General features: G+C 42.3%; 1 protein-coding gene across 10 annotated transcripts in view; it reads right to left on the bottom strand.

Annotated features, from left to right (window-relative positions):
* WIZ (WIZ zinc finger) overlaps positions 1 to 20,345 on the bottom strand; it is a 60,398-nt gene that overhangs the window by 25,920 nt on the left and 14,133 nt on the right. For all 10 annotated transcript variants that reach the window (XM_080993540.1, XM_080993539.1, XM_080993537.1 and 7 more), the window contains exon 3: positions 5 to 65. In XM_080993540.1, coding sequence (XP_080849666.1) covers positions 5 to 65 — 61 coding nt within the window. The remainder of the gene's footprint in view (positions 1 to 4; positions 66 to 20,345) is intronic.

Raw genomic sequence — 20,345 nt, 5'->3', positions numbered from 1 at the left:
TTACCAGGCTTCCTTCTTGCGAGTTGTGTTTGAGACAACAGAACAAGGAGAAGGATTGGGCTCATCTGCAAGAGAGAAAAGGTAGTAGCATCATATGCCTGACTTGTGCAGCATACCGGGGCTTCAAGTGTACTTTACAAAACATGTAATGTTATAGCTATAAAGCTTTCCAAGCAACTAAACCCACGCAGTTTGTGTCCCTTGCTCAGGGCGGGTTTGGATTAGTATGGGATTTCTAACCCACACTGTTTAATCCCAAGCACCAACAATTTGATATACAATCATTCTAGCAGTTAAGCAGTTTAAAATGAAACAAGATAGATGTAAAATAAAGCACGTCCAAGAATCCATCTTATAAGTAGTAAAAAAACAAACAAGCACCCATTTTAGTGCCTTAGTATCAAAATACAAATTTGCTTCCTCTGCAAAGTGAGATAATTTCAACTGAAGAAAAAGGGAGTCTCTCTCTCTCTCTCTCTCTCTCCTCCCCACCCCACACAAACTGCTGGTGCAGATGGCCAGATCCGAATCAATATCATAGCTGTGGACAAACAGTTAAAGTCACCCTACCCACCAACCCCCCTACCACCTCTTGAGCCAAACTGGACCACCACACTAGAAATTTGTGTTTCCACACTGGAAAGTTGGCTTTCTTTTGTGCAGAAAACAGGAGTGGATGTGAGAGACACACAGCCCTGCTTACACCTGGTAACACATGGAGGGTGTGCTAAAGCACACATTATGATAGTATATCTTGACCTGCTAGGTTTGCAATGAATGCTTCAAACTTTGCCCACACTCAGGCACTTCCAGTTCTGTGTGGAATGCAGGCTTGATTCATCCCAATCTTCTGTTACATTGGCAAAAGGAAGCAGCCACCAATATCTGGCCAAAGCTTCCACTGAACACTTTCTTTTGTTAGAATCCATACACAGCTCTAGGACCCAATTCTATGCCAAAGTGCAATGTAATCTGGTTTAATTCTACAAGATTCCCAGCAAGATGCTCTGCAGTGGGAAACTGTGTGTTGCTGAAGCCACAGTGCATAGGATGGCGCTTTATACCAAGTCATACCATTGGTATGTTTAGCCTATTATTGTCTCCACTAACTGGCAGCAGCTCTCCTGGATTTCAGGCAGGAGTCTCTTCCAGCCTTACTTGAAGGTGCCAGGGGCTGAACCTGGAACCTTCATCGTGTAAATCCGATGCTCTACTGCTGAGCTATGGCTCTTTCCTCAAAGAGTCCTTTCCTTGCCAGAACTTGACTGCTTATAAAATGGCTTAAGGAGAGGAACTACAGAAGTCATATACTGGACTAACTAAAGGTGGTTTTAACATGATTCAAGAACCAAACTTGGCATGTATATTTCACACCCATTTTGTCCCCAAATGGTGGAGCAACAGGGTTTTCACTAACTTTCAACTGATGATAAGAATTTAACAATACCTGGATGTTAGTCAAATAAAATGGCGATGAAACTGCAAACAGAACCAATTTAATAAATGCAGAACTCAGAAGCACTAGGGTTATAACACTAAGACCCAAACTACACATGATGTTGAATATGTGTTTCACATTTAATGGACAGGGCTTTGTTTTGTTTTTCAACAAATAGCATTGGGGGGGGGGGAAATTACTGGGATCACAGATTGGGAGTTTAACCCTTCTACCCCTGCTGTAATTCTAAGAAAAGTTGCTCTCTGACGCTGTTATTTATTTTGACAGGGAACAAGTGCTGGGGAGAAAAAGAGTTGGAGTTTGGCCATAACTCAGCAGAGGATTTGCTGAGGCAATTTCTACAGTTTTGAGAGTACCGGCAGGTGGAAGGAATGGTGGCATCTTGCTGACACACATTGCTACAAATAAAAAATATTTTTGCTGACATACATTGCTACAAATAAAAATATTGTTAATATGTGGCTCTAAAGGGAAGAGGCGCATTTGGCAAAATGCCAGAGCTTACAGGGTCAACCAAGTGCTACTGGAGAGCCCAGGACAGGAGTATCAGGTTGAAACTGAAAAAGCCTGAATCCGCACCCTCCATTTTTGTGACTGAGTCTTCGTACATTCCTTCCTGCACCTGAATGCCTTCATGGACTGGAAATGCAACGGCATCCCGGTTATATCAGGCATTGTTTACATTTGTAGTGCAATGAACATGAAAGAGATGAAAATAAAAGAGCAGGTTTTGTATTTCGTACTAACTGTAGGCAAGCTTTACAATTCAATGTGATATTCACTTGCAATGATCCTAGGAAGGAAAAGTTGCCCGTTCCAATCCAGGCCTAAGACAGATATAGCATTTTATCAGTGTGAGTTTGCCTTCAGGCCAACTTCTCAGCTTGCCTCGTATACACACGTAACACATAACAGCAAGTCAAACAGAAAGTTCAACCTTGCCAGTTATGCTTCATGTGGGCTATTCCCTTAAAAAAAGAAGCTGCACATACAGATAAAACAGAGATCAAAGATTTAAAAAAAACCCAAACCAATAGCAAAACTAATCTGAGAATTGGAAAGGAGGTGTGTACAAGGCAATCAGTGGCATCCAGAGATTAATCTCCCACACTTAAACGGAAATACTTTGAACAACTGCAGAATGGAACACTTTTCCAAAACCTGTCCCAGGAGAAATGGTTATGTTTGGACTGAACAAACCGAGTGCTCTCCCACTAGTCTAAGGACATACAAAGAGTTCTTTTGGACCACATTAAAAGCCTATCTATAGGGACACGGGTGGCGCTGTGGGTTAAACCACAGAGCCTAGGACTTGCCAATCAGAAGGTCGGCGGTTCAAATCCCTGCGATGGGGTGAGCTCCCATTGCTCGGTCCCTGCTCCTGCCAACCTAGCAGTTCAAAAGCACATCAAAGTGCAAGTAGATAAATAGGTACCGCTCCGGCGGGAAGGTAAATGGCGTTTCCGTGCGCTACTCTGGTTCGCCAGAAGCAGCTTAGTCATGCTGGCCACATGACCCAGAAGCTGTACACCGGCTCCCTCGGCCAATAAAGCAAGATGAGCACTGCAACCCCAGAGTCGGTCACGACTGGACCTAATGGTCAGGGGTCCCTTTACCTTTTAAAAGCCTATCTAGTCCAGCATTCTCTTCCTGCTGTGGCCAACCAGATGTCCATGGGAAACCCACGAGCAGGACATGCGTGCAACAAATGTGCATATAATACATTTATCTTCACTGTCAGACTTTGATTCAAGATGCACAGCCATGCCGTAACTTGGATGGAAGCGTATCTTTTCCAAACAGCCTCTGCTTCAATACGTCCGTGAAAGAGAATGAAAGACTCTATTATACACCATCTTCAAGCCAAGATATGGAGTATCTCCAGATTTCTGTTACAAACCTGATGGAAATCCATGCCAAAAGAGATAACACCTCTGGAGTTTTAGAGCACTGCCTGTCCAAAAGTTCTTCACATTTTTTTAGAGTGTTTTGCAAGGCAGCAAAAAAATGAAATTAATATGTTGGTGGATAAACAGCAGGGTCCTGTTTGTTCAGGGGGAAAAGATACCAAGTAGGCTAGTTTCACTTGAAAGGGAGAAAAGAAGCTGGAGAGAACTGCAATCTTTATAAAGGGACAAAGAAAGGTAAATTTTGAAGTATTAAAAATATGGAGCTGTTAAGGAAAAAGCAGTAGAAGTACAGATAAAGAGAGAAGGACAATGGCAGAGGTGGATCTTAGGAATTCTTTTGTTCATGAGAGCTCTAGCATTTCTATTTTTAGAAACCATCTCCTTTAGAGGAAAAACAGAACGATTTATCTTCTTACTGATGAGCACAAAACTGTACTCGGTGCTGCAAGACCTCATTTCTTGGAAATAGCAAGAGATGAGGGAATTTAATGTCTTGATCTTAGGAGGCGAACATTTTAACCTCTCTGGTAATCCAAAATAAATGTTGCTTCTGAATATTCAAGAATGGGAGTCGTGGGTTTTTAGAAAAACAACACACACACACACACACACACACACACAGCACGCATCAGATTTTCCCTTTAATCACAGCCACAGTTTCAAAGCTAGCAAAGCATCCTCATAATCTAAATAGTACAATCTGATCCGTTTTTTCAATGAAAGAATAGATATAGCAACCTAGTTTTTAAAATGATGCAGAAGTGCTACTTATCTGCCGTCTTATCTGCCATTATATTGGTGTATGCTTTACTGTTTTTTTGTGAACCGAGTAACAGCTACAGTCCTCCAACTGACCTCTCCTCTAGTCTGCTCTGATGCTTCGCACAAACCACCCTGCCAGGCCCCCATCAGGTTCAGAGTCTTGAGCTGTTCATAAGATCCAGAGCTGTGTTGCTTAAGAAAATACAGTGGTACCTCGGGTTAAGTACTTAATTCGTTCCGGAGGTCCATTCTTAACCTGAAACTGTTCTTAACCTGAAGCACTACTTTAGCTAATGGGGCCTCCCGCTGCTGCCGCTGCTCTGCCAGAGCACGATTTCTGTTCTTATCCTGAAGCAAAGTTCTTAACCTGAAGCACTATTTCTGGGTTAGCGGAGTCTGTAACCTGAAGCGTATGTAACCTGAAGCGTATGTAACCCAAGGTACCACTGTATTGGTAATCCTTATATTTTTTTCAAAAGACACTAACACATCAAACAATTCCAAGTTTACCTTCCTCTAAGCCTGCACTGCTTTGGACTTTGTCCGTTCAGCTCACACTATATCAACCTGCATTCATTTCATGTGGTTCTAAGCACCCAGAAAAAAAAACTGGTTCGCATTCTCCATTTTCACAAAGGAGCTGGAAATTATCACGATCTTACAACCCTGATAATGCAACATTTTAATCAAAACCTTATTCTCAATGGCCAGTAGTTGCTTTGGCTCCCTCAAATTGTACACTTATTTCATAACCATAAAATCTGATGTGGTTTAAGAGTATATGAATGTCGCTGGGATGCACTTTTCAAGCCTACCATTTTCTTTAAACATGTATTATGATTGATCCTATTAGAAATATATATTGTTTAAACCCTTTACTCCTTTTAAGTATACGTAGTTGATTTAATATCTTCCTTCAGATTTCTCACATACAGTCATACCTCGGGTTGAATATGCTTCATGTTGAGCGCGTTTGAGTTGCGCTCCACGGCAACCCGGAAGTAATGGAGTGTGTTACTTCTGGGTTTTGCCGCTCGCGCAGACGCTCAAAATTACGTCACGCGCATGCGCAGAAGCAGCGAAAAGCGACGCATATGTGCGCAGACGTGCCGTCGCTAGTTATGTTTGCTTCTGGATGCGAATGGGGCTCCGGAACAGATCCCGTTCGCATCCCGAGGTACCACTGTACATTTTGCAAACACGAGAAGCACATTTCCTCACTTTACACACATAACTCTATCTCCATTATAGCTACTCTGACTAGTGTGGGGGTGGGGTTGAGGGTATTCCTCTGATTTACACTTCATTCATCCTCCTAGCGGTGCAGCAATAAAACTGCTAGCACATTTACAAAGCTAAGCAGGATCCAATAAGGTTTCAAATTGGCGGGCAACTGTGTGTGTTGAGGTTCCTGCATTGCAGGGGGTTGGACTAGATGACCCTAGAGTCCGTTTCCAACTCCACAATTCTACAATTTTATGATTCTTAGGCATATTTTTTGAAAATAAAATTACTAAAGCCAACTTTAATACTGATACATGAAGGATCAGGATTGAGGTTCATGGAAAACACATTGGACATGAATCACCATTATTATTACATGAAGATACATGAATTACTATGCCTTGAACATAAAAAATAAATATTTGGATAACATATGTTAAGAGCATAAAATGTAAAACAGTGGTTAAATGCTCAAAAGAATTAGCATATCACCTTACTGTCCTTCTTCCATAAGATATATTTTATTATTTTAAAAGATTTATAAACTGTTCACATTATAAAATATCAGAGCGGATGGCAACAGAGAGATCACATCCAAGCCTAGCAGGGACTTTGGAAAATTACCCCAGAAGATCAAACTAGATGACATCAACAATTTTGTGTGTTTGAATACAGGACAGGCCCAATGGCACGGAAAGAGGGGTGGAAGGGAGAATCTGGTTTTAAAAGCAATGAAGGGTGTGTGTGTGAATGAACACTGAATCCTCACCCCACCAAAACAGAGAGCTTACCACCCCGCACTGTCCCTTTGGGAACTTTTCTCCCAGCAGAATTTCCAGTATTAGAAGTTGCCCTCGCTAAGAGAAAAGTGTTTGAGGAGAGAAGCCACAGCTCCTTCAGCCACTTGCTCCTTCTCCTTTTAAGACTGGACCCCCTGTTTCTATGTGACTGAAGCTGTTCCAGGTTTAAACATACAGAACGGCGGCTGTCACATCTAGTTCGGCCTAATCTATCATTTGCTGGGCATATCAGCATGATCTTCTTTAAGGGAATCTGCTGCTGCACCATATCATTTGTTGCTGTTAGTAATAACAAAATGCCTCTATAGCGGCAGCATTCTGTCTTTTCCTTTTTACGTATAAAAATAGAGGAGACGATAGATTAGTCATTTGGCATCCACTCTTTCCCCCCAAGCTTTTATAAATTCTGCAGGACATTTTTTTCCCCTGCAATGGCTTTCCTCAAGTGCAATCTGACAATATGCCATTCATTCCAAGAGATTTAGCCTTAATGAAAAAAAAAAACCTTTTCCGTAAATCACAAGGAAAAGTCAAGTATTACGCTGCAAGTAAAACAATTTTATTAGTTATCAGGAAAAAAGGTGTCGCGACTTCAAATGTGATAAATACTATATTTATATAGCCAGCAACAGCACAAGCAATTATAGATAACCTAGAAAACTACAGTCTCAAAAATGGGGTCATAGAAATGGGATACACTTCAAATGTATAATACTGGACATGTCACCAGAACAAACACATTTTTAACAAATGTTGCAGAAAGAAAGAAAGAAAGAAAGAAAGAAAGAAAGAAAGAAAGGGTAGTTCACAAACCCATGTATGTCATTTGACATTCACTATCTCAGTTTATTGTGTAAAAGAAAAAAAGAGCCACGTTTAGGCAATAGAAAAGCTCTGTAATGGATTCAGTGAAATATTTCTGGTCTGTGGGGCCCTGTGTACAGCCCTTTTGGGGAACTCTATTCACCTAAATACACGTGACGGTGTCCAAAAATACGATGGAGCTCAATGCAAAAAAATGAGTTAATTAGTAACATGGGTTATCTTTTCCTGAGTCCAGATCGCCTGGTGTGCTGTTTTTTAAAACTAAACAAAACAGGCCACAAGAAGATCTGGTGTAAAGGTATAAAGACAAGGCTCATGGCAATTGGCTTACTAAAAAGGAAAATGTGCAGGTAATGTTCTATCCAATCAAAGCATGGCATATTGGACCCAGGAGACTTAATTCAGAATTATGAGCCTCAGAAATAAATAGCACGAGCAGGCACAGAATTTATCTGTCTTCCCCAATGGGGAATCTCTGCTTGTATTTAACAGGATGATTCCACATCAGTAACTTCAGCCTGAAATATAAACTCATTGGGTTTTATCCAATGCTAGTACTATTCAGAGTAGACACCATGAAATTAATGACCATGACTTAGGCCCATTAATTCCAATGAGCCTACTCTGAGTAGGATCCACCATTGGATGGGGGGGGGGTCACACTACTCAATGTTTCACTCAGCAGTGAATATGAGCACTTAACCATCCCTAACTTAAGGGCCAAGCAGTTGACAACATCACTTCTGATTTATCCAGACAACCAATCAAAGCGTGCTTCCAGCTACATTTCAGTTGGGCAGTTGCACTATTCCTAATTCAAAGGTAACTTCTAACCCACTACTTCAAGGGGCTTACAAACAGTAAACAACTAAATGGTAAAAAAAAACCCCAAAACCGAAACACAATAAAACACAACAAGGGTTAAAGCCACACAGGCAGGGACAAGACTATGCATGTTATATGCCAAAGCTTAAGACAAGGGAAGTATGATATTTCTACAATTATTAAAATATAGGTTTATGCCTTTGGTTACGTCTTGTAAACTGCTGTAAACACAAGCCTTTTATCTAAATGTAAATGCACCTTAGAGAGGTAATTAGGGTGCAATGCACAGATAAACTGTGCAGAGGTGTGACTCCCCTTCCATGCCACCACAAGGGGCAAAAGTCCTTGCAAACCCCAGGTATACACAGCTGCCATGCAACCAACTGATGCTGGAGTACTCTGAACAGCTCCTGGCTAGGCAATAAGATGGCATGGGCTTATGGCCATCTGGCTGGAAGCCATAGCTATTGATTCCACCAGTCACTGCAATTTTGCCACCGGTTACAACAGGTATCTGTGCTTCACAGTGTCCCGACCTCAAGTAAACTCAGGATTTGACAGAACAGAGGAAATTAAACATAAGTATATCAATGGCACACTGCAGCTCTGAATGGCTGAGTTGCAGATCTGGTCCCTGGGTACTTTGAATGCCAAAATAACTTTGATATGAAACTTAAGAACCTCCTCAAGGCCCTTCCTAAAGCCTTTGTGCAATATGTTTACAAGCCTTCTTGCAAATACATAATAAAATAAAAATAATGCAGGCATGGAGAAAGAAGAGTTAGTATCTGTCATTCTAAACATCACAAATACTACGACCCAACAGAGGCCTACAGCATTTGCACAGCGACAGAGCAATCATGCTAGGAATTAATGTTCTATCTGAAGGGAGGCTTTGCAAAATATTGTGTTTCAAGTGCTGGGATAATATGACATTCCATGATGGAAAAACACAGACTAGAGGGAAGAGATGTGGACCTGTGTGCAATGAATAAACAACAACAATGTGCATTTATTATGTAATAAGTTGCTTGTGAAGAAAAGTTCTGACTTTGGTGTTTGGCTGGAGTCGCACCAATTACTTTTTTGCTGAAAGAAACCAGCTTGATGTGGCACTGCTGTGGCGTTCTTTGGAGAACATCAGATCACATCACTGAAAATCTAATGAAGCAAACTAACTTCCATTTAATTAAGGGCTTATATCATCCACTAGGGACGCGGGTGGTGCTGTGGGTTAAACCACAGAGCCTAGGACTTGCCGATCAGAAGGTCAGCGCTTTGAATCCCCGCGACGGTGTAAGCTCCCGTTGCTCGGTCCCTGCTCCTGCCAACCTAGCAGTTCAAAAGCATGAAGTGCAAGTAGATAAATAGGCGGGAAGGTAAACGGCGTTTCCGTGCACTGCTCTGGTTCGCCAGAAGCAGTTTAGTCATGCTGGCCACATGACCTGTATGCCGGCTCCCTCGGCCAATAAAGCGAGATGAGTGCTGCAACCCCAGAGTCAGCTACGACTGGACCTTATGGTCAGGGGTCCCTTTACCTTTTATCATCCACTAACAAGTAAAAGTATCATTTGCTTGTTTGTTTTTCAATGTTTTCTAATATTTCTTACCCATCCTTCACCATAGTTTCGCGGAAGGTGGAGTAGAGGTAGAACAATTCAGTGGTTCCTCTGGATGGAAACGGGATCCGTTCCATAGCCCCGTTTGCATCCTGAGCAGAACGCATCCTGCGTCTGCGGGTTGCGATTTGCTGCTTCTGCACACGACGTCATTTTGAGCATCGGTGAAACCCAGAAGTAACCCTTTACGGTACTTCCGGGTCACCGCGGGACGCAACCTGAAAAGATTTAACCTGAAGCGTCTTTAACCCGAGGTATGACTGTATTTGTTACAATTACAAAAACAAGAAAACCCATTCCAACCAGAACAGAACAATATAAATTCAGCAAAAGTGGTGTGTCCCACAAAACAAAATACAGTGGTACCTCAGGTTACATATGCTTCAGGTTACATATGCTTCAGGTTACAGACTCCGCTAACCCAGAAATAGTGCTTCAGGTTAAGAACTTTGCTTGAGGATGAGAACAGAAATCGTGCTCTGGTGGCGCGGCAGCAGCAGGAGGCCCCATTAGCTAAAGTGGTGCTTCAGGTTAAGAACAGTTTCAGGTTAAGTACGGACCTCTGGAACGAATTAAGGACTTAACCTGAGGTACCACTGTATCTTAAATGTCAAAGCCCAGAGTAAAGAGGTGCAGTGAAAGCTACACAATGAAGGTGCTAGACATACCTCTGTGGGAAAGGAGTGCCACAGTTTAGGGGATGCCACAGTGAAAGCCCTCTCCCAGGCCACATATTCTGCACTTCTGAGAGTGACTGAACTCCCATGAGAGCCCCTTCTGCATATCTTAAAAGGTCTATAGGGCTGGAAGGGGTGGGGTCAGCGGCGTAGCGTGGGTTGTCAGCACCCGGGGCAAGGCAAGTAATTTGCGCCCCCTAACCCCTAACCTGCCGCCGCTGCCAGCTTCTTCTTGCTGGTGCCTGGTCTGGTCTGGTGTGGTTCTCTCCCGCGCTCAGCGCTGCGCTGGGCGGCCGCTGCACTGTCCCTCCCCCAGATAGTCCCTCGCTCTCTCTCCGCACCGCACGCCTGGCACCCACCCCCTCCACAGTGGGCGGCAACCCAGCGGCTCGGATCGGATTCGCACAGCCAGCACTGCAGTGAGAGAGAGTGAGTGAGCCAGGTAGGGGCAGAGAGCTGCGAGCGCGAGCCCCCCCAGATGTTGCGCCCGGTGCGGCCGGCCCCCCCTGCACCCCCCACGCTACGCCACTGGGTGGGGTTGCCATACAGTGGTACCTTGGGTTACATACGCTTCAGGTTACAGAGTCCGCTAACCCAGAAATAGTGCTTCAGGTTAAGAACTTTGCTTCAGGATGAGAACAGAAATTGTGCTCCGGCGGCGCGGCAGCAGCAGGAGGCCCCATTAGTTAAAGTGATGCTTCAGGTTAAGAACAGTTTTGGGTTAAGTACGGACCTCCGGAACGAATTAAGTACTTAACCCGAGATAACACTGTATTTCAAAAAGTGAAAATCTGAACAACGTTTGGAAAGCTGTTGAGCGACATGGGTTGCCATACATCCGGATTTCCGCCAGACACAGTTTATGACCGCATAATGGTCTTTCAGATATTTGTGGCCTACATCTTTTATCCACCAAGTGAATGTACAATTTAGATAATTGCTAGTATCTTGTCTGTCCATTATTTCTGTTTTAAAGGAATACTTTACATTAGATCACTTTCCATTTGCTTGGCTGGGGGGTGGAGTCATGTGTACAAGGGTTGAGTTCTTTCTGGTTCCTCATCTTGGAGAAACTTCTCTGCTACTCTCTAATGTGCAAACTTGTCTAGTTGTCTAAAATGGATCATTGGAAAAAAAGAGAAGAGTCCAGAGGTCTTCTGCAGAACCAGAAAGCTGTTGGAGTAGTAGGTACACTGCAAGGTTTCCATTATGACCGACCATAAAGAATGCTTCTGATGAGAGCACTATCAAACCAGTCTGACGCTTAGGTTTCAAATGACAGAGAAACCCCTCAAGCAATCAGGTTAAATGCAGGGTGAATGTTAATTGTTGTATAACTGCACCACAAATGAATCAGAATGAATGCTCAATAAAACCAGATTTAACTGCTGTGTCAGCTTTATATGAGCAAATCAGGGTGAATGCTTAATAAATAGGTAATCTATTCCTTACTCCTCTTTTCTCAATTCCCCCCCCCTCTCTCAGTCTCTCAACATTCTGTGCTGCTGACTTATTACTGGGCTATTTTGGAGGTGCCCCCCCCCCCCGATTTTTTTTGTATATTTGGGCTATTTCAAGTCTGTGACAGTACTTCTCCTGTGCACAAGCATGGGAAGGCTCAGACTGGTATTAGTAAACTGATTAGGCACTCAGAATTGTACTGACAAATCATAAACACAACAACAGCAACCATGTCTCCCCCCCCCCACACCCCAAAAAAACACACCACATGGGAACATGGGGACAGGTGTTTGTCAAAAGCACGAGCTAGGCTTGGTGCCAAGTATCCGGTCAGCAACTTTTGTTAATTCAGGTTTTTAGCTGTAACAGCACACCTTTCCTGCCTAAGGGAGAGAGCAAAGAGAAAAGCCAGAAGGCATGAGTAGACAACTACCCTGATTAAGTATGATCTAAATGCTCAGGACGCGGGTGGCGCTGCGGTCTAAACCACAGAGCCTAGGGCTTGCCAATCAGAAGGTCGGCGGTTCGAATCCCAGCGACAGGGTGAGTTCCCGTTGCTCGGTCCCTGCTCCTGCCAACCTAGCAGTTCGAAAGCACGCCAAAGTGCAAGTAGGCGTTTCTGTGTGCTGCTCTGGTTCGCCAGAAGCGGCTTAGTCATGTTGGCCACATGACCCAGAAAAACTGTCTGTGGACAAACGCCGGCTCCCTCGGCCAGTAAAGCGAGATGAGCGCCGCAACTCCAGAGTTGTCCATGACTTTTAAATGCTTATGACCACAGAAGCACCTGAAATACTGCAGACCACAAAGAAAATCCAACTTGCAGAGTTTTTCTGGGGGTAATGGCGATGGCGAAGGCACTAATTTTCTGACCAAATAAGAATATTTAGCATTTGCATGAAGGACTTATTCTCTGAGCGTATCTAGACATCTTCAGGCCAGACTCTATTTTGCAAAGGTGATTAAAGGAGACACATATCCAAATAATCATTCAAAATGTGCTCTAGCTACATTTTGCCATTTGCTGAGACAATGGCATCATTTATAGGCCAAGCAAAATGGATGGAGGAGATTGGGTAAGGGAGGAACAGGCTTACAGCAGGGTAAGAAGCCTTGCCAAGGTCAGGGAAGGATTGGGATTTGTTTTTAAATTGCAGGCTGTGTACTTCAGCCCTAGAAGTGGGGAACACTCAGACATAACAAAAATCTACAAAGTCAGGAGAAAATCTTCAACAAAAAGCCGACGCAAGCACTTTTACAAAGCAAAATGAAACTAAAAGTGTATACAAAATAGTGAGGGGAGGCATTAGATGAACTTGTGCTACATTCATTTGTAAAGTCAAGGTCACAATCCAACAGCTGTCTACAATTCTTGTTCAATGGCAGTTTACACATCACTAGTTGTCTGGTGAGGGTAGAAAGAAAAAGATTGAATTTTCCCAATGAAGTAAATGCAGTACTGGGAAAATATAATTTCCCCACAGAAGCGCTCTTTGAGGGAGGACACCGGGATCCTGCACAACAACTAATGTAAGAAACCACTTTCAATTCGCCTCAAAAAACTGGGTAAGCCTTGAGATTTGAAGATTTAACAGGTCACAACATCTCTGGAATGTGCATGTCTAGAATTACAGAAGAAACCTATTTGCCTGGCGTTATAGGTCAGAAGTCAAGGCATTCTTTACTGCATTCTGTTGTATCAAGAATCCCCTCATTACAGCTTTGCTTGCGTCCCAGATTATTCTTTTTTCCACCATATTATTCATGTTTATCTCAAAATAGTCCTTCAAAACTTTTTGGGCCTTCTTGGTAATTTCCTGATCTCTAAACAAATTGTCATTCATCTTCCATCTAAAGGATCCAGTTGGTAATAGTGTCATATCCATCTTTACTGCATTATGGTCGGAGCAGGTCTTTGGGCAGATTTCCACTTTTCTGACCTTAGGTGCCAGGCCTCTAGAAATCCATATTTGGTCGATTCTTGTCCAGGTCAGTTGGGCTTCAGAAAAGAATGTTCCCTCTCTTCCTAGTGGGTTCTTTGTCCTCCAAATGTCAATCAAATCCATATTGTCAGTCATTTCAAAAAAGGTTTTAGGTAGTCTGCCGTCTTTTGTAACATTTTGACTTTGTGACTTGTCCATGTTAGTTGATACGACCCCATTCATATCTCCCATCATTATGATGTTGTTGTAGTCTAGATAGTCCAGCATTGTCTCCTGCAACTTCTTGTAAAATTCCGATTTCCCTTCGTTAGGTGCATAGATTCCTAATATCAGCAGTTTCTCTCCTTGATATTGTATCTCAATAGCCAAAATTCTTCCATGTTCATCTTTAAATAGGAATTTAGGTGACAGGCTCTCTTTTGCATATATCACCACGCCTCTCTTCTTAACTTTGCCCGACGATACAAATTCCTGGCCCAATCTTTTATTTATTAACACTTTTCTGTGGAGCCTCGTCACATGTGTTTCTTGTAAACAAATAATGTCCAATTGTTCTTTTTTTAATATATGAAATATTTTCTTCCTTTTTTCCGGAATGTTACAACCATTAATATTCCAGCTCAACAGTTGCAGAGACATCCTGAATTATCTGGTTATTTTTCAAGGGGTGGTATCTTGTTCTCAGGATCTTCAGGTTCCACAGGTGCTGATGTTGGTACTGGCGTTGCCTCAGGCCCAGAAGGTAGTTCAATTCCTTTTTGAAGGTCCTCTCCGTATGTAGACAGGAATTTGTCTCTCTCTTCCAGTGTTCTTACTTTAACCTTTCTCCCTCTAAAGGTAAAAGATATTCCTTGGGGAAATTCCCACCTGAATGGAATTGCGTTGCTCCTTAGTAGTTTAACAAGTTCAGAATAGGCGGCTCTAAGATCCAGCAGTAGTCTTGGGATATCTTTATAGATTTCAATTCTTCTATCCAAAACCTCCAGTGATTTTACGAAATGTAGTCCCAAGATCTTATCCCTTTCCTCCTTTGATCTCAATGTTATCAAACAGTCTCTGGGCCTCTCCTTCTTTATAAATCTTCCAAGTCTGAAAGCTGACACGATTTTAAAGTCCTTTTCTTCCAAATTCCAGAACTTGGAGAATTCTTTGGTCAAAAACTCAGTTAGATGTCCTTCTTCTGCCTCTTGTAGTGATCTAATCCTTAAGTTGTTCTCACGATTTCGCAGTTCTATCATGGAGAGATAAATCTGATGTTCCCCAACTTGTTTAGTGAGTGGTCTTACCTCTTGCTCTAAATTTTCTAATTTTTGTCTGGTATCTTCAGCCAATTTCCGATTTTCTGCTGAGGCCTCCGTTAACTGTCCAATTGCTTGTGCATTCTGTACCACTTGTGTAGTTAATTTATTTAGACATTCTGTGTTTTTGTCAATCTTTGCTGATTGCGCATCTACTTTCTTGTCCAAAGCTTCCAATTTTTCAAAAATTTTGTCTAGAACAGAAACAGATGCTCCTGAGGCCATATCTTCCAATTGTAACTGCTCTGCTTCGCCCTCTCCCTCCACTTCTGAGGGCAAAGTAGGTACAGATGATCTACGTGTCTGTGAGGCTGAGGTTAGAGTTGTTAAAGTTGTTTGTTTAGCTCTCCCTCTTTTTCTTGTGCCACTCATTCCAACGTTATCTGTCAGTCAAGGTCACACTGAGTTATTCCCATGGGAATGGAAAGGTCCAGAGCAAGCAGACAACAAGGGAATCGAAAGTAAAATGTGCATGTAAAGTCACTGTTTTAATCCAATCCTCTAGAGGGAGCTTAAAATGTCTTTCAGAGTCTAATTTAATGTCCAAGAACCTTCAAATACAAATGTTTAGCAGAGTTTATAAATGGTCACTTTGTTACAGACAGTGCTTATTTATCTCCAAAAAGAATGTTTCAAATTTAAAAGGTCTCAATACCCTCAGATTGTTTCAAGTTCCAATATACAGTATCCAAATCTGCAGTACTGACAGCTCCCTTAGTGCTCAGGCAGCTCCTGACTCTGGGTTTCACCTTCTAATTTGTAATCCAATAAAAGGAGGAAAGTCAAGTGCAAGTAAAAATCCCAAATCTTTAGCTTAAAGTCTTTACTTTAAGATGCAAGTTCAATAGATGCTTAGATCTGTAAAACTTAGGATCTCTTTCTTTCAGCCTCCACTCCTCCAGCTGATTGCTTTTTTCAAGTTCAATGGCTGCGGAAGACGGACTTCCTGCTTCCACGTCTCTCCGCTTTCAGCCAAGTTCAAGCCAATTTAAATTTTCCCTTTAAAGTCTCTAAATTCAAGTGACTCAGTCTTTTACTCACAAGTTAGTTGCTTTTCGTCCGAATCCGTAATTTAGCAGGAAAAGGGATCAGCGCTCACCGACAGTAGCAGCGCGGCTTCGCTCCTCAGGCTGTGAAGCAGCTCTCAGCGCCGCAACCCCCCTCCGCGCTCCGGAGCCCCTTACGGGGTTCCTTCTGCGCTTGGAGGGTTGCTCAAGGCGCCCACCGAGCCTCAAGACCCCAGGCTCTTGCCGCCTGGGGTTTTCCAGAATGGGTCTCCGCTTCGCCGTAGCGGACGACCCGTTGCCTGCGGAGCCTCCTCTCCCGTTCAGAAGAGGACCGCCATTGCCGTTCGCGCCGCCCCCGGAAGTCCAAAAATTTTTGGCCTTCAAAAATACCGGTGGGAACAAGCTGGTATTTCTTCTCTCTGCTGAATTAACTTTTTTCTATGAGTAGAGCTAAAATTTGGTCAAGATAATTTTTCTAAATGTCATGAAATGCATGCAAAAAAGCTATTACCAAAAGGTCATCCAGTAGTGTAGTTGCATCACCATAAGGATTTTTAAAGATATAAGTCTTGCAGAAAATCAGAAATGTTTGTATTAATCAGAAATGTGCCAGATATATGCAACTGAAAGCTTTTAAAAGGGATGAGGAGATTGAGCATGACTTGCAGTGATTTTGATGGTATCTTGGCTGTCTCTGAGTGCAGATCCAGGTCATTGAGCCTGAGCTTCCACAGCCATGGCCCAGTAGATATGTTCTATGCTTATGAAAATAGTTAATTCTCTTGCTAACTATGCAGTTTTAAATGCACATTTTATACTTGACTTCCTTTAGTAATGTTTTCTTTTGATTTCTTTTGTTATCTTTGCTGTGTTAGATGTGCATTCTGTAGTTGACCTCCTTTGCAATGTTTTATTTTTAAATCTTTAAGGTAATATTTTAGTTCTCTATTAATTATGTTGCCTTGAATGTATACTTTGATGTTTTAATGCGTTGTTAGCCGCCTTGAGTTTTTTTCATAAAAATATAAAGTGGTATAAACATGAAATGAATAAACATGAAACGAATAGGAAACATCCTGGCTCTCACTGACAAGTGACAGTCAAAGAAATCACACTCCCAGCTCTGTTTCTTCCAAAGTCGTAAATCAGATTGGTACATAGGCAAGGCACTGGTTACAAGGTTTAGCAGGAGCAAGGAAATTATAGCGACATGGTTAAGCACCAGCTAAGACTTTGATCCAACAAGCAATGTGCCCCTTGCATCTTCCTTTTGAATAGTGAGGTGAACACAGTTCTTAGCATAGCAAACAGCTGCAGTCCTGGGACAGGGTAAGTAAATGGGCACTCAGATTCCTATGAGTGGGCTGGGCCTTCAAAGCTTGTCTGAGCTGGCATCTCCATGGAGGCAGAAAAGGAGTCGACACCAGCACAGCATCTGACTTATTCTCAGTCATTTCCATAGAAGGGGGAAGCTCTTCACTGACAGGAGGCGGCACCAAAGGCAGCTCCACAATAGGAGAAGTCTGACGAGAGGCATCAGATACCACAGGGGAGGAACACTTCCTTGTCAACCCAGTTGATATCTCCTCTGGATCCAGATGCTTACTCTTTGGATCACGGGCCCCTTCCTTGTATTATGACATTTCTTGGGAGCACAATTTTGCTTCCTCCAACCTGCTGGGAGCCTCCCTGAGTCATCAAGCTCCAACTCCGCAAACTCCTTCCATTCTTTCATAGGATTGAACCATCCCCTCCATAACATCTCAGTGGAGCTCATTAAACACAAACTGTTAAAACACAGTTACGAGTGCTGCTGCAGGCATTATAAATATACAACGCTATTGCAATCATGCAGTCATTCTTACTGAACTACTATTCTAGCTTGATGGGTCTACTGTTCATCTTCTCACACTGATCACAAACTTGGCCGACACAGAAACCATTAGGTCTTGGAACACTGCACTAATCAATTGCAAGCTTAAATGCTTTATCATCTTTTGGTGGGGCTCCCAACCATTCATAATCAAGGCACGTCAAAACCACAAGTCCATTTCCAGGAGCTTCTGTGGTGTGCTGATGAGACATTGCTATGACCCCAATGAAAAACACCACCACCACAATAGTGCCAGACATGGGGTACTGTAAGTGTGTGGGCAAACTGAACAACCAGATGCACAAATAATTAGTAACATCCCTTCTTTCCACTGTCTCAGCCCACAGATCTCAAACTCCCTCACTGTTGGTTTTACAAAGCCTGTAAGATTTCAGAAATGGATCTGAAGATGTGGCCTAAATGTTAGGGGGCAGTTGCTTCACATTCTGGACCCCTGAGAATGCTTGCTTCAACATTCATTGGTCACCAACTTCAAGTGAACATTTTGGTGATTTTTGGCATCCAGAGCTCTCTCCATTTCCTGCTGCTCCACAGTCAAAGAGCACATCCTTTGTCAGATTTAAAACTTAAGCATAACAAACTCAGAAACATAATGGCAAGTTCCTCACAGAAGGAAGCTACAGATACAGCCGCTCAGAAGAAAGAGCTGTGAGTTTATGAAAGAGACCTTTGTGCGCTGACAGTCAGAGTCTTTAAGAGGCTGGCAGATCTGAAGCAGACTCAGTGTGACATCAGGATAAAAGCAAAAAAAGTTCTTTCAGGCAGCAGAACACATATTATAAGACCACTCTTTTCACTTCAGCAAGCTAACCTGAATACCTCCCTCACCATCAGATGGCAACTGAGACTCTTCTACTTTCACCTACTCCCACTGAGATCGTGTTGTGGAGGAGCAGATTTGCCACCAGTTTCTACAAGTCATTTCCTATGTTATTTGGGAAAAATGTGCAATCAAACCCTGGATCAGTATTGTTCACATTTGTCTGCCAACATAATAACAACTGTTTTAAATGACTCCCAAAGCTTTTACAAAATGAGCTTGGAGTGAGCCATCTCACGGCATCTTGTACTTTCCAAGTATTTGTCTGAAATTAACTGGAGCAGAGGTAGTCACTCAAATGAATGACCATTTGAGTCTATAGAAAGGTAAAGCTGAGCCAAAATCTTTACTCTCAATCAACCTAGGGTGGAGGTGGTCAGAGGATATCAAATTCTACAGTAAACAGAACACGGATATTGCAGTCAGGATAAGTCAAGTAAATCAAGCACAAGTCCATTATTGCTGACAATATTTTGGGGTTTAAACACAACTAAAAATTATGGTAGGTAGTGATGCTACACCAGGAAGGGGGAAATCATTTTATTTTGGTATTTGCATCCTGCTCTTTGAAGGCGAAATGCCTTCACAAAGTGGCTTGCCAATAAATGCTTATGGCACCAACCACAATAGATAGGATGAGATTTCATTTTAAAGGAAATGGGGATAGACAAGAACCACAGCTACAACTATAGTTTCTGAGTCAATTAAACAGAAGCTGACCACACATTTTCAAGCTAGTTATAAGGCTAGTCTAAGGATGAATATTGTCTGCCATCTTTATAAAGCAACCTCTTAATTACAAACTCTCATTGACTACAGCTATGCAGTAGAAATCTCCAGCCTGCCTAAACTGGCATAAGGGAACTTCATAATGGTGCTTCCAGACAAGGGCTTAATATTGTAAATGGGTCATGGAATATCACAAATTGATTATTGGCAATATTTAAAAATAAATAAATGTTGGATTTATTCAGAAAGGGTAAATCCGGATTACATGGGTGGGGACAAATATGGGCTGGCATTTTGTTATCAATGACATCATAACAAATTCCTTCTGAAGATGAAGGGGCTTTCAATAATTTTTTTTAAAAATAAGTATTTATATACTGCTTAATTACCAGAGTTTGTGGTATGGCATGGATGCCTGCTGTTCAAAGAAGAGATAGGGAAACAAAAATGCCACTGGGCACATCCCTAAAGTAGTTCTTTGGATCCCAGCCTATGCAAACTGAACAAATTTGTATTTATTTTCTTGCTTTGGGTTTTATTCTGACACTGGTATATCTGGTGAGAGACATGAAGCTATATATAGCAGAGTCATTCTGTGTCCACAGGAAGTGCTGTTTAATCTCTCTCTGGCTCCAGAAATTTCAGACATTGCTCACACACATTTTCGAGCCTATCTTTGCAGTCTTAAGGGCTAGAAACTTGCATGAAAGGAAAGAAATGACAACATGAATATGCAATATGCTAGCTTGTGTGTTCAGTGTAAAAATCCTATCTTTCTGTGCTGCTGCAGCATCACAATACTGCCCGCCCCCTTATAAAAAAATACCCGCGTTGACTTGGCATCAGATACCAACTATCTGTATGCCTCTTAAAGAGGCCAGATTTTCATTTTTTGCAAACCACAGTTTGAAACAGACGGAGACCTAAGCTGGAAACTGGCCGATAATTATGAAAGTCATTTGGAAATTACTATGTTCCCCCTCTCAAAGTCCTAAATTTTCTTATAACTAATGCATGTGCAAGATTCCTTTCTGAGATGTAGATTAGTTTTCATGAGGCCACTTGGGATTTGTAATACACTGCCTAGGCAACTAT

The sequence above is a fragment of the Podarcis pityusensis genome (genome assembly GCF_964106645.2).
Source record: "Podarcis pityusensis genome assembly, chromosome: 2".
NCBI lineage: Eukaryota > Metazoa > Chordata > Lepidosauria > Squamata > Lacertidae > Podarcis > Podarcis pityusensis.
The sequence above is the reverse complement of the archived record's forward strand: the minus strand, read 5'-3'. Positions and strand labels throughout refer to the sequence as shown.